The 15,927-nt window shown below is 37.5% G+C and overlaps 1 protein-coding gene across 1 annotated transcript in view; it reads left to right on the top strand.

Moving 5' to 3' along the window:
* LOC136258643 (activating signal cointegrator 1 complex subunit 3-like) overlaps window positions 1-15,927 on the top strand; it is a 42,261-nt gene that overhangs the window by 17,085 nt on the left and 9,249 nt on the right. Inside the window, exons 13-19 of the mRNA XM_066051981.1 lie at window positions 11,055-11,246; window positions 11,459-11,683; window positions 12,123-12,242; window positions 12,296-12,466; window positions 12,752-12,838; window positions 12,900-13,073; window positions 13,892-14,111. Coding sequence (XP_065908053.1) covers window positions 11,055-11,246; window positions 11,459-11,683; window positions 12,123-12,242; window positions 12,296-12,466; window positions 12,752-12,838; window positions 12,900-13,073; window positions 13,892-14,111 — 1,189 coding nt within the window. The remainder of the gene's footprint in view (window positions 1-11,054; window positions 11,247-11,458; window positions 11,684-12,122; window positions 12,243-12,295; window positions 12,467-12,751; window positions 12,839-12,899; window positions 13,074-13,891; window positions 14,112-15,927) is intronic.

Here is a 15,927-nt window from a genome sequence, read left to right as displayed (position 1 = left end):
TTTCAAATTTGAGCGAAATCGCTTCACGCGTTCCTGAGATATGCGACTTCAAAAATTGACTTAGTTTCTTCGTTTTTTTTCTTCTTATTTTTCTTCCTCTTGTCGCACACTTACAAAAACTGCTATAAAATGCGAACGCCATATCCGATTTCCTTGAAATGTGGCACACAGAATGGGGGTATAAAGGGGCATCTCGGTACCAACTTTGGCTGGAATACGATAAACAGGCAAAGAGTTATGAGCGATTATTCACGAAAAATAACACTAATATGTTGTCACGCCTACAGGGTAAACCGCGTATGGGAAGAAGCTGAAAATCGGTGGGTGAATAGGTTAACTATTGAACCTCAAACCTTTTGTGGTTTGAAAGAAATCGAGCTAAATCCAGGAAGATACAACGAAAAAACCAACAGTGTGTAACAATTATGCAATCGAGATTAGCTAATAAAAAAACGACTGCTTGCCACGCCTACCAGATAAACCGCTTGGGGTAATGCTTTGAAAATCGTTGTACAGATGGAGTGATCATCTTAGAAAGGCTCATCAATGGTGTAGAAGTATCAGACTTAAAGCCACGGAGTTATAACACGAAATCCAACTTGGTGCAACAAGTGCGAGATCGAGATACTCTAATAGAGCAGTCATCCTAATAGAGCAGTCACCCTGAAGAGAATTCAAGGGATTAGCTAGAAACAAGAAACCTGTATAGAGATCATCTACACACAAGTCACCCTGTAGAGAGATCAGCTAGAAGAAGTTACCTTGTATGGAGTTCATGCAACTATGGAAAGAGATAGTTCAGCTAGAAGAAATCACCTTGTAGAGTTCAGCTACAAAAAAGCCACCATGTAGAGAGTCCAGCTACAAACAAGTCGCCCTGTAGAGAGATCAATAGAAGAAGTTATCTTGCAGAGAGTTCAGCTACAAAGAAACCATCATGTAGAGAGATCAGCTAGAAGAAGTTACCTTGTAGAGAGTTCAGCTACAAAGAAACCATCATGTAGAGAGTTCAGCTGCAAACAAATCACCTATAGAGAGTTCAGCTACAAACAAATCTCCCTGTAGAGAGATCAGCTAGAAGAAGTTACCTTGTAGAGAGTTCAGCTTCAAACAAATCACCCTGTAGAAAGATCAGCTAGAAGAAGTCACCTTGTAGGGAGTTCATGCAACTATGGAAAGAGATAGTTCAGCTAGAAGAAATCACCTTGTAGAGTTCAGCTACAAAGAAACCACCATGTAGAGAGTTCAGCTACAAACGAATCGCCCTGTAAAGAGATCAATAGAGGAAGTTACCTTGCAGAGAGTTCAGCTACAAAGAAACCATCATGTAGAGAGCTCAGCTGCAAACAAATCACCTGTAGAGAGTTCAGCTACAAGCAAATCTCCCTGTAGAGAGATCAGCTAGAAGAAGTTTCCTTGTAGAGAGTTCAGCTTCAAACAAATCACCCTGTAGAAAGATCAGCTAGAAGAAGTTACCTTGTAGAGAGTTCAGTTACAAAGAAACCACCATGTAGAGAGCTCAGCTACAAACTAGTGACCTTGTAGAGACATCAGCTAGAAGAAGTTACCTTGTAGAGAGTTCAGCTACAAAGAAACCATTCTTTAAAGAGCTCAGCTGCAAACAAATTACCTGTACAGAATTCAGCTACAAACAAATCGCCCTGTAGAAAGATCAGCTAGAAGAAGTTACCTTGTAGAGAGTTCAGTTACAAAGAAACCACCATGTAGAGAATTCAGCAGTGACCCTGTAAAGATATCAGCTAGAAGAAATTACCTTGTAGAGAGTTCAGCTAGAAAGAAACCATTCTGTAAATAGCTCAGCTGCAAACAAATCACCTATACAGAGTTCAGCTACAAACAAATCACCCTGTAGAGAGATCAGCTAGAAGAAATTACCTTGTAGAGTGTTCAGCTACAAAGAAACCATTCTGTAAAGAGCTCAGCTGCAAACAAATCACCTGTACAGAATTCAGCTACAAACAAATCACCCTGTAGAGAGATCAGCTAGAAGATATTACCTTGTAGATAGTTCAGCTACAAACAAATCACCCTGTAGAAAGATCAGTTAGAAGAAGTTACCTTGTAGAGAGTTCAGCTACAAAGAAACCAATTTGTAAAGAGCTCAGCTACAAACAAATCACCTGTACAGAATTCAGCTACGAACAAATCACCCTGTAGAGAGATCAGCTAGAAGAAGTTACCTTGTAGATAGTTCAGCTACAAACAATTCACCCTGTAGAGAGAGCATCTAGAAGAAGTCACCTTGTAGAGTGTTCAGTTACAAAGAAACCACCATGGAGATTTCTGTAATCAATATATGTATTATATATATAATTTGTACATTTACTGATAAAATATTTAAAGTACATCTACTTCATCTTTTCTTCTTCCTGTAGTAAAGAAAAAAACATAGGTTTAAAAAGTCCCAAAGCTGGCCATAGGCCGGCTTTGGGGTATACAAATACAAAAAGAAATGAAATCTAATCCAAAACAGCCAAGCTGTAAAAAGTGTACGGCCCTCAGAAAGGCTATGGTGAAAAAAGATGTGAAATCCAAGGTGGCGGCCAAGAAATGGCTGTGATGGTAGGTTAATGGCAAAAATTTTAATAACGTCAATTCAGGTGAATTTTTGTGCCGCTTGGTCTTGGCACAAAATTCACCTGAATTGTCATTATTAAAATTTTTACCATTAGCCTACCATCACAGCCATTTCTTGGCCGCCACCTTGGATTTCACATCTTTTTTCACCATAGCCTTCATGAGGGCCGCACACTTTTTTAACAGCTTGGCTGTTTTGGATTAGATAGTAAATACCTGGAAGCACTTATAACAGCGTTAAACCATCATTATCAAGCCGCACTTCTGATGTCCTGTGTCTCGTTGTTACGCACCATGCGCTAAATAGATTGGACCATTGGTGGTGAAGTGGTATTCATGCACGACTGTAATGGCTATAATTTACTCGTGATTAGTATAGTGAATACCTGGGAGTATACTTACACCAGCATTAAACCATCATTATCAAGTCGCATTTTGGGGTCCTGTGTCTCCTTGCTCACTGTATAAAGCCACAATCGAACTTTTCGTATGCTCATGTTGTTGCACGTACGTTATTACTCTTAGCACAACAAGTCCTTGTCGTTATTCTTACATTGTTTCCAGTATCCACTATCGAAATTGACAATATAAATACAGTTGTGAAACATGCCAGCAGTTTCTCACATGTGTAGGTGATTAACCCATGTGGCATATATTAGCTATACCATGGGCATTATTATACACACTCATGCTCATGGTATAACTTTTACATATATTTAGCGGAACTTTCTACTGACTGAGTAACTGACCGATACCTTCAGACAAGCGTATCTTAATAACGGCCAAGGCTACAGGCTTGATTTTTTCACTGTTTGATGTCGCTTCAGTAGAACACATGCCTTTTGGCATACTGCTATATGTACAATGCATTCTTCATGGACTTACTAGTGTCCTCCTTTGTGTCCCATTCATCTTTGCTGACAGCAAAAGGTGTCAATTTGGCGGTAGCATCACTTCCCTTTATAGCGGAAATCGTCCGTACATGTATTTTTCATAGTGGCTACTTTGATTACAGAGGTGCTTTCGAACAAATCTTGATTCGTAGTGCTGATAGCTGACAGCGAAGTGAAGTGTATGTTTTATTAGAGTATATTTATAACAAGCTCCTTATATGTATGGAATAAGAATTTTATGGATGGTAAGACATACTGATTGATTACATGTAGTTCCACCAACAACTGATCACTATAACACATGAAACAGTTTTACTGCAAGCAAAGTGGCCATTTCATGTAAACTATGACTACTGCTACCATAAATGGTATAACAAATGTGCATGGTGAATCACAGTAAAAACAGAAATGTACTGTAGGGATATAACACTTTACATTGTGATTTAATATTGTGCACTACTCCAGCTTGTTTCAGTACTTTTTATCAATGTGCTATGGTCCCTACTCTAGTTGAAAATTTAAATTTGTTGTGTACTTGTATGTCAACTTATTGTTGTAAAATAAGATTATTATTACTGGTGAACCCATGTGTACCGCATCAAAAGAAATAGCACCACGCAACCCAGCTACCAATTACAGTCTGAAAAGTAAAATATCCATTAGGAAAAATACTCTAATACAACAATCACTTCCACAGTTCAAATAACAGAACACTCAGATAATCGATGGCCGGATAATGAGGAGACCACTGTACTTATAACTGTATAATAGTCATTAGTATTCATTTTATCACATTCAACTCACTTTTGTCTGGTGCACAAATGCATGTGTGTTATTTTCTGTACAGTAAAACATAACAATGATTTTACTTGCTTTCTTCTTTGCCTAGTGTAAAAATAAAAACGTTTGTTTATTAATATTTTGTTTATTAATATTTGTACAAGTATAAAGAATTTTAAGTTGAATTAGTGAATAAGTAAGGAAACAAGAGAGGTCGCCTACACCTGCACATATACTAGTGGACATTTGATCCCTGATTCAGGCTATACCCATGGGAATTAAATGTCTACTAGTATTACTATGATCCCTAATCAAACTTTAAATTCTCATACTTGTTTGTTTACTTTTTGTAACATTATAACTGGTCAATCTGCGCATACCATTTTCACAGCTTTACAAAACGAAGCACAGTAGGAAGCATCTGCAATGAATCCAGTCACCATGGACAATATGGATGAATCCCGTTTGTGATACCACAAATCAGCACCTTGGGCTGTCAGCAAAAAGAACTGGGACGCAAAGGAGAACTAAGCTACCTCCAAGATGCATGCATTGTGCATACTGTGATATGCCAAAAGGCATGTCCAACAGTGAAAAATCAAGCCCGTAGCTTTAGCCATGATTGAGTTACTCTTGTCTCAAGGCATCTGGGTGATACTTTTGGTCGGAAAAACCCAACTCTCCATGATCTATAATATACAGTACAGTACTACCATACTCTATGATAATGAACTTGTGAACTTTATACCCCCTTTTACTGTGTATTATTAATAACCTTCATGGATTACCACAAAGCTACAATACTGTGAGTATGTATACAAGGCAGTTTGTAAGTATGCAAGGCAGTTTGTGTGTACCTTTGTATATCATGTGACCATTGCAGTTATTATTACAAACCTTCAACAATTGGTTGGTTAGTTACTGCATAGATAGTGTATGTCATATAGATTGGAAATGCCCGTATTATTTACATAGTGACGTCATGGGCCATCCTCGTTTCGCTGCGCGTAAACTTTATGGCCTCAACAGGTGGAAGATTTCACTGTTCTTGTAACCAGCAAATTAGTGTTTGTTGTTTACAGCTGGGTTAGTTACCACCTATACTAATTGGAGGCTGGACTGGGTAGGGATGCTGGAGAGTAGTAAACAACAGCCTAATAAAATTCAGGTTTGGAGGTGAAATATGGTGTTTCAAAACGATTGTGCAAATTTCCTGAAAAAACAGAAAGTGCAGTGTTGTTTCTTTGCTGCTGTTTACACCACTTATAGCAGGTAGAGTGTAGTAGGCTAGCTAGATATTCACTGCTTCGCTGTATATCAACAAAACTTCAAAAAATGGGTACTACTTTGTGCAATTGTTTAGCTCAAGCTGAGCAGTACTGTAGTATAAAATCTATTTCAATGTATCACACTTTTCTGTAGTACTGCTTCTGAAATATTAGCTGATGCCTACCTGCCATTGTCACCTGTCGCAAACAATATTTCTCCCAATGTCCACAGACATGCTGTGTTCTTGTTCAGTACACAATGCAACACAATAAACAATGTAAAAGGAATATCCACGCCTTCAAAACAAGCCAGAGAAAGCCAAACTGTCACTCAGTACATTTCCTAATATGTTGGCGTACCGTAACTAGGATAGGAAAATAATTTAACGGGCGTTTCCAATCCATTAGGAACGCATACATTATCCATGGTTATGTTAGTATTGTCCCATTAGGTTCCCTACTTGTTGTTTGCTAGAAGATTATAATTTTGTAAAATAACAAGGTATTTTGTCTGTGTGTATTAGAGCAGCTCATGTATTTTCGACCATCATGAGTTTTCGGATGCGATATTTCCTAGAAGAGCAATGAGAGCCGATCATTTATGGCACTATTATGAAGACCTATGACTATAACCTCCACGTATAAAATTTGAAAGGGTTTGGTTATATCGTGTGGCTGCAGTGACTTTTGAAAGCCACTGTCCTAAAAAATGGATGCTCGGACAAAGTAATGTTCGTTTGGACTCCTCCATCTCTACCCTTCCCATGCAACTTATATGCTATTGTGTGGTAGCGATTGGTAGAGCTATCCTTGAGCTATCCCGTGATATAAGCAGATTAGATTTTTATCAGTTACACTTGCAGCTATTGCCTCTTTCCCAGACGTGGTAACTTGACAAATCGTCGGACACAAAATTGCAATTATAAATTCCGGACACAGCAACCTGTTGTGATTATTTATGCATTTTTTGAGTTTAAGTATAGTACTAGCTAAGAAACATTTAAAAACAGCTATTTAGGCACCTGTGTAGAGTGATTTTTTATCAATTCGAGATGGAAATAGTAGCTACCTCATATAACTACAATGCATTGGGTCCAGAATAGCTACATAAAATTGCTCAAACTTAATAATTTTACATATTTGAACTCACTTGAGAGTCGAGACAAGGGAGGTAAGAAATAAACCACAACAATGCACAGGAGATCGCCACTGCTTTATCACTTTAGTGACTGTTCTATTAGAGTATATTAAATGCTATATTAATTATAAACTTCATTAATTGCATCCATAGTATAATTTTATGCATATGCAGACTATCTAAGGGTGCATTAGTGCGAAAACCAGTTTAAAAACTGCGTTAAATTAATATACTCTAATAGAACAGTCACTAAGGCGATAAAGTAGTGGCGACCTCCTGTGCATTGTTGTGATTTATTTCTTACCTCCCTTGTCTCAAGTAAGTTCAAATATATATAATTATTAAGTTTGATGTAGCTATTCTAGACCTAATGTGTTGTACCTATATGAGGTAGCCACTATTTCCATCTCAAATTGATAAAAAATCACTCTACACAGGTGCCTACTGTTTTCAATTTTTTTTTAGCTAGTACTATACTTAAACTCAAAAAATGCATAAATAATCGCAATAAGTTGCTGTGTCCGGAATTGTAATTGCAATTTTGTGTCCGACGATTCATCAAGTTACCACGTCTGGGAAAATGGCGATAGCTGCAAGTGTAGCTGACAAAAATCTAATCTACTTATATCACGGGATAGCTCAAGGATAGCTCTACCAATCGCTACCACACAATAGCATATAAGTTGCATGGGAAGGGTAGAAATGGAGGAGTCCGAACGAACGTTACTTTGTCCGAGCATCAATTTTTTTGGACAGTGACTTTCGAAGGTCACTGTAGCCACACGATATAACCAAATCCTTTCAAATTTTATACATGGAGGTTATAGCCATAGGTCTTCATAATAGTGCCATAAATGATCGGCTCTCATTGCTCTTCTAGGAAATATCGCGTCTGAAAACTCATGGCGGTCGAAAATACATGAGCTGCTCTAACTGTTTGGATTAGGCCTTTATAAGAGAAAGACCTTACAAAAATTTACATATTGCAGTATAGGTTCTGTACGTTCATTAAAGTTTGCACACTGCTTATATACTCTCTCATACACAATTTGGTTGTAGATTTTAGTTATTTTGATTATTAACTTAACAAGTGTGTATTTTGTCTACTATGGTCTATTATCCTTCCCCTAACTCATGTGATAGTAAAATCAAAGAGATGAACATGTTCTCTATCCAATAGTTTAGTACTGAAACAACCACTTCTTCATGTTGACATGTTCAATACACACTCCCAGTCTTTCTATCACACTGATACAGCTTGGCTGTTTTTGCATGGATAGTAGATAAACCCTGAGAATGGCCCTTATCCAAAACTATGTGAAACCATACAAGTGCCGTATACTTTCCGTTTTATGAGCGCTATACTTTCACTACATTTCCGCATCGCATCCGTGATATTTTAGCTTGGAGTGTAGTTTCTACAGGAGCCTATTGGAGAATGGCGAGTTGAGCATAAAAGTGTAGCTCTAGCTTTATGAGACACAAGTACGTTGTTTTGTCGTTAAAAAGACAGCGTTTTAAGATGTCAAAATGATTAGAAGTAGGCTTTTTGATAACATATGCTACTTAGAGTCACCACAAAGAACATGTTATTGTGTTAATCTAGCGTTCATCATTGTTTCAGTTAGCCTACATGCTTTTTACATTGCTAGTTACATGCAAACATAGTGCAGTTACAGTTCAATAAATGAGACTATGGAAGTTTCTAATTAATTAATGCAGCGAAATAAACCTGCTTTGAGGCATCATCCCTGGGTTTTGCTATCTTAGAGCGCCGTATTTTAAACAATGAAACAACATATTCGTGTCTGATAAAGCTAGAGCTACTATCATATGCTTAACTCGCATTCTCCCATAGGCTCCTGTACAAACTACACCCCGGTTAGAATATCACGGATGCGACGCAGAAATGTAGCAAAAGTATAGCGGTCATTAAATGGATAGTATATGGTACTTGTATGGTGGATAAGGCCCATTGAAAATTTAGAATATCAAAGACAACATGGTTATATATTCAGTTATAATAGTAGCAGGACACTCAATTACAGATGCTCATTCCTTATATCTGAAATATGATTGGTTGGTAGTCATGTTGAAGTGATTGAGAGTATCAAATATCTTGAACTAATACGGATACTATGACAATTTAGACTAAAATGTGTACTGTAATACAAAGTACAAGGAATTTTAAGTTTGATCAAAGAAATAAAAATTAGTGAAACAAAAGGGAGGTTGAAGGTACACTAGTGGACATTTAAAATTCCTAATTTTTCGTTGTACTTACTTTCTTGGTATACACTGTAAAAACTGAAGTGTCCACAGGACACCAAACTATCCCAATACAGACACTACTGGTGATAATGGCGTCCACGTTGGGACCAGAAGACACTTCAGTTTGCACAGTGTAGTTAGAACTAAAAGGGTTTAATGATCTTTTCTAAAGTTGTATAATCAAATGGTCAATATTCAGTTGCATCACAGAAAACATTTCTCCAAAATAATATGTATCTTCACACCAAATTTTTATTCTCTTTGGGTAGCATACCTAATAGAAACTTAATGGTCGCATTTTGGAGTGTGGTTAACACACTTTTAGTGATCCTTTCTCATGGGTAGGTATAAACAGTGGACCCAAGGACCCATGGAGGAGACCCTACCTTTTGTTGAATTTTAGGGAATTTTACATACTTTCTCCACAATGTTTATTTCTATCCTTGTACTAAATACTTTTGCAAGTCACAGTGGCTAGTCTCAAATAGCCCAGATCACTCTTGTCATCATGACAGTTCCTTGCACAATCCCTAGAAATCATACTGAGTGCCTCGTAGGCCACTCATTCTTCATGCCTTCAGTAACTGTAGTATTATTAATCAAGCGCTTATTTCTAACTGCTCATTGCTTTCGTGTGCTACATGGCACGGAGTCTGTTTATCAAGCTGCTGGTGTTCCTCAGTTGCAGTAATCGCTTCACCGAAGCCATTTTCATGTGCACTGAAACTGGTTAATAATAGGCTAGCATGCTCTTTAATTGTGCAGGCATGCAATTTTAGAGGTGCTTGTTACTTCTAAATTGAATTAAATACAGCAACAGCAGAAAGTGGATTGGCCATGTGAAATTAGCCCCTGTGACTAACAGAGGTGTCTAGCAAAAGTAAAGAATGTACATGTAGTAATGATTATTTGTGGCCAGATCTGCAATAACTCCATACGTTAGTGCAATTTTCAAATTCCATTTTCTTTTTTATTTAGGTAGCCAAAGGGATGGTCAACTGAAGTTTCAGCTCTAGAAGCCAAGAACGTTTGAAGTTTCAGAGCTACAATTACAGTAGAATTCAAAAATGCAATGGGTGGAGTATTTACGACCAAATTGTAAAAATTTTCTAAGCACTTCTTTCGCAGTGAACAAAGGTGATAAACACATAAACCTTGGTAGCATTGTGATCGCCAAAGTAAGAGGAGTTCCAAAAATCTTTGTTTCACGTCAATTATCCAAAGGCGATAGAAGATATGAGTGTTAGTCTGCCTTGCGTTGGATGAACAGCTCACCATTGTTTTTTTCTCACATTTTTGCCTTTGCCCTGGAAAAGTCTGAAAGACGAAACTTACTCAGCAATGGATTTGCCTGTTCATGGAGAACCCAATGGTGTAAGTTGCATCTTGGTAGACGACTGCGTTCCTAAGTTTTGATCGTTTAATTAAACGCTTGTAGTTTATTTTCCGTATTGTCACTATACAAATCGATTTTTCATGCACAAACATATTGGATTCTTGCAGATCCGGTCACATTTAGATATTCGACTATTCAGTTGGCATGGGATTTCTCAATTCTTTAACACATTATTCAAAGTATTCATTAGCACTGTACTAAGCTATGATCAGCCAACCTACTTGAGATTGTTAACAGAGTAACATAGTTGTATGGGATATTCCATTTTAGAAGAGATAGAAATAGCCTTCTGGTTTTAACCTACTACTCAACAAAGATTTCAGTGCTTACTTATGGTTAAAGAACTATCAAATAATTGGTTGTTTTGTTCACAACTGCCTACATTGTGCAAGTTCCATTATACGCTATTGATACATAAATCTCTTGTACAGTTAATTTGTTTGTATATATGCGTGTCTGTCCACACACCCAAGTAAGCAAGTAGCTACAGTATAGTAAGAAAACTTACAAGAGTTTCTTTGTGTGTATCTGTTGTTGTGAACTTCGTAGTAACCATCAAACACGTGATCAATGTTTACATGATCACTTGCATACAGTAATTAAGTATGTAGTTAACAAATTAATTGCTGATTAACAATCAGTACAAGGTTGGCACTAGAATTAGCAGTTACAATATGGCATGATCTTACATGCTATACTGTATCTTTCAGGTACGAGCTTCTTCCAACAAGCAGTTACGTGACTTGTTTGCTGATGGTTTCAGTATCCACCATGCTGGGATGTTACGGTCAGATCGTTCAATGGTGGAGCGACTCTTCTCTGATGGGTTGATCAAGGTGTTGGTATCCACAGCAACACTAGCCTGGGGTGTAAACCTACCAGCACATGCAGTAGTCATTAAGGTAAGAATATACAGGGGGGTGTATCACTGTAAACTGGTAGCTTACCACTTTATTTAAGTTGTGAAAGTATTATTGTTTAGCCCATTCTACTCTAATAGAATGTATGCAACTTACTTACAAAATATTCGAATGCTACTGTGTCCATTTAACAAGTACGCAATTGACAACATATTAGACAGTCTTATACTTCAACATATTTATACTCTATACAGGGCACACAGTTATACAATGCTAAGAAAGGTGCTTTTGTTGATCTTGGAATTCTTGATGTACTACAAATATTTGGTCGTGCTGGTCGGCCACAGTTTGACACAAATGGTAACGCTTACATCATCACAACCCATGACAAACTGTCACACTACTTATCATTGATGACACGTCAACAACCAATTGAGAGCCAGTTTGTGTCCAGCTTAACAGATAACTTGAATGCTGAGGTATGAATGATGTGTGTATGTACTTATAGTGTACAGTACCGCTCAAGTGAAACGTCATCTCACGCAAATGCGAGCGATTAAAAAATGAGCTAATTAAAGGGTATGGCACCCATTTTGCTTGCAAGTATTCATCCCAAACGAGGCAGGATGAATACTCACGAGCAAAACGGGTGCCACGCCCTTTAATTAGCTAATTGCTTGCACCCTTGTGAGATGACGTTGCATTTGAGCGGTACCGTATAAGTAATCTAGGGCTGAATCTGATCTAAGTATGCATTGAGGATATGAACAGAAGCCCTGTAGCTACTATTTGAGATGTGATTCTTTTGGCAAGAACTTCATATATGTGTGTGACAGACAAAATATGTTTTGTATACATATGTAGCTATATGTATTTTATATATTATATGATTCCACATTGATGTATTGTCTCATTCAGGTATCACTGGGTACAGTTACCAACATTGATGAAGCAGTACAGTGGTTAAGTTACAGTTACCTTTTTTTCCGTATGAAGAAAAATCCACTAGTGTATGGGATAACCTACAATGACTTGGAGGTGAGTAATGATTGGAGTACTTCATTATTTACACTGAAATATTTCTTGTTTAGTTTGATCCTGACTTGTCTAAGAAGCGATACCAGTTATTGCACGATGCAGCTGAGAAATTGGACAAGGCTCGTATGATTCGCTATGTGCAGGGAACCAAACCTGCCACATTTCATGCCACTGATTTGGGTCGTATTGCTAGTCACTTCTATATCAATTATTCTACTATTGAGGTGGTTGTCTGTATAGTAGTGTGGGTGTAGGTGTGTGTGTGTGTGTGTGTGTGTGTGTGTGTGTGTGTGTGTACGCATGTGCATGTGTGTGTGCGCGTGCGTGTGCGTGCATGCTACATGTGTGTTTGTGGCTGTACTAGGAACATGTGTACATTGTGCAAATAAGTTCATAGTGATGTGAGAATCTGAGATGTTTTTGCCAAACGTCTATGGAGTCTCCTTACACTTACCATGTACACTATAGTGTAAAGTGTACTTGTGTGGTTATTGCTGTACAATGTACAGGTGTTCAATGAGCTGTTTAAGGAGGCCATGACTGAAGCAGATGTACTATCAATGGTGGCCAAATCTCAGGAATTTGAGGCAATAAAAGTATGAACGTTACAATGCATACAATAACTGTCATCACTCATGTAACCTGTCCTATTTTTAGGTTAGAGAAGATGAGATATCAGAGCTTGGTTCACATTGTGACAATTGTCCATTGCCTGTGGCAGGAGGTGTTGAGAACAGTTATGGCAAAGTCAACGTATTGATACAAGCTTATGTCTGTAGAGAGTTTGTGGAGAGTTTTTCTCTTGTATCTGATCAAGCTTACTGTGCCCAGGTAATTAAGCCAACCAACAAATGGTAACCTTCATGTCCTAATTTGATATGTTGTACCTGTATGGTGTGAGTATGGTAGTGCTGTATTAGAAGGTTTGGGCTTTCCTGCCCAAAATATCACTCAAGAACCAGCCTCACTTTTCCTGCCTGACAGTTTGGCAGTTTTGGATAGATATAATCAAACCTAAATGTGTCTTCAGAACAACCCAAAAGCTTCCAACAAGTTTCTATGGAATTTTATTTATTAATTTTGTAGTAACTGACTGATTGATACCTTCAGTTAAGCATAAACTTGACTATAGTTGTGGCTATACTATTAATAGGACTGAAGTAACAATTATAGTTAAGTGTGTACTGGAGCTATAGGCAATCTCCCCTTGTTTTATAACTTTTTGTTTCTGTGAATACCTACAGTATTTCCCATGCTCGTGCAGTATATCATAAAATTCCAGAATTGCGTTCATCTCAACATTAGACCATAAATGATGACAATTGCAGTCTGTATGTATATGTGTGGTAGTGTAGCACAATAGCCAAGTGGTTGGGGCACTGACCTGGTAATGGCAATGTTCCAGGTTTGATGCTCCATGATGCCAAGTTGCTGTTATTCTTGTTGTTAGAAACTTACTTATATTGCACAAGCATCCCAGTATTGGTTTGCTGGGAGGCAATAGCTGTGTTCAAACATGGTTGCTGGAGGCTTTCGGTTTGCTGTATGTACTGTAAAGTTTGTAAATGTGTATAATGTTAGTACAAGATACAAATCTTCTTGTTTTGGAAGAATTTCTTAGTTTACTAATTCACTATATTTCTATACAGAATAGTGCAAGAATTATCAGGGCACTGTTTGAAATGGCTATCCGCAAGAACTGGTCATTAATGGCATCACGACTATTGACTCTCAGTAAATGTGTTGATCGGCGACTGTGGAATTTTGATCATCCACTAAGCCAGTTCCCTAACTTGAAGTTTGAAACTATTAACAGGTTGTCTAAATTTAAGATGGACCGCCTCAGAGAAATGTCTGCTAGTGAAATTGGTAAGTGAAGAACCAGTGTGACATTTTCACACGGGTATATGCATGTATTTATAATTGCATAAACTCTAAGAAAGTGATTGATTGATTGATTGATTTTGAATTTTACCTCAAACCAGTCGGCAATGCCGTTCTTCCTTGGCAGAGGAGCAAAGACACAACATACGTACATACATACATACATACAAAAATTAAATACAACAGAACACATACATTAACACATGTACAACCAAACAATTACAACATAAGCACACAAACTATTACACACACAAATTACTATATAAATCAAAATTAACACATATATATAAATAAATCGTCTTTGAAGGTTGGTGAAGTCAAAATATCATAAGGTACTGCATTCCACCAGTGAATTGCTTTAAATCGAAAAAAATGCTGAATAAAAGAAGATGACATCTAGGTGGCTGAGCAAATAGCTGAGTAGTTCTAGTGACATGTTGATGTTTATTGAAGGTCATGTTGTAGACTGAGTTGGATGTAGGGCTGGGACGAATATTGAAATTTACCTTCGAATATTCGTTAATAAAATGTTCAAACATTCTAAGCTTCGGTATTAGCTTTCAAGTTACAGGTTTTCTTGTATTTATGCACATCCTTCTTAAGTTTTATTTTTCTAATCCTATTTAATAAGTTTGTAAGCATTTGGAAAGTGCATAGCAGCAGTAATGATTGATGCAATCGATCAATTGCAAATGGACGTGTCCACTATACTGTAATCATGCACAGGCAAACACAAAGTAATGGCTAAAAGTACGCTTTCCATGCATTATCTATCACTTTATAAGGTGTTTTAAGGCTGCAACTATGGTAGCAAGCTGAACTGTAACAGTTTAAAAGTGGGCGTGACACACAAAGATCGATCGTGAAGAGACAAACATTGATCACGCAAGAGGAATAAGCAGCTGCAATAAAGTAACAACGCTTATTTATAGTTCTTTCGTAGACTATGAGTGCATTACGAAGCTTCAAAGGATACTTTTATAATTCGAAGTTTACTTTACCTTCGAACCCACGAAGTATTCGAAGCTTCGTCCCAGCCCTATTGGATGGTATGGATGAATCCAGTTGGTGACTTTTACAGTGTAGTTTATAGAGTTACTTGGCATCCAAAGCACCTACATAGTACATACGTATCAGTGTGGGACTGAGGAGTGAAATTAAATGCATATCATTTGGCAACTCGAATATTGTAATTTGATTGCAGAGATCCTTCTTGTAGTGTTTTTGTAACGCTGTGTAACGAGTTGAACACAGCTGTAGATGAAGCATAATGGCCACTTTGCTATTCTGGTAATTGATAGTTTCAGATGAAAGCTATAAGCCTGGTTTTCTTCTAATTCGGTATGCGCAGGTTCACCAGTCATAATAATTTTTACCACTACAATTACTGAATTCTAAATAGTTAAGAGAGCCAAGAGGAAACGTGTATGTGGCTTGCCAACCATGGTGATGCAGCTACATACTACAGTATTTTGCACTAAGTACATTATCTACAAAAGCAGTGAACACATACATAGCTATGCAGCTGCAATAATATGTACATATACTGTATGTGTAGTATGCAAAACTCAGTACACGTGTCTCTTAAATGTTAACCAGCAACTAATAGTCAATCATTTATAAGCTTTCACTGTATAAATAGTTCAATCAGTTCCACAGCAGTGTCTTCTCCCAAAATATTATTATGACAGTTACGTATCTCAATGTAGTCAGTAGTTGGAACAGGTAATGTCTAAGAACCATGGCAACCCACTGTGTGAGCAACAGAAGTTGGGTGGAGTGCATCCTTTACCAGTCCATA

Source organism: Dysidea avara, chromosome 6 (genome assembly GCF_963678975.1).
Source record: "Dysidea avara chromosome 6, odDysAvar1.4, whole genome shotgun sequence".
In the NCBI taxonomy this organism is placed as follows: domain Eukaryota; kingdom Metazoa; phylum Porifera; class Demospongiae; order Dictyoceratida; family Dysideidae; genus Dysidea; species Dysidea avara.
This window is presented reverse-complemented; position numbering and strand designations above follow the sequence as displayed.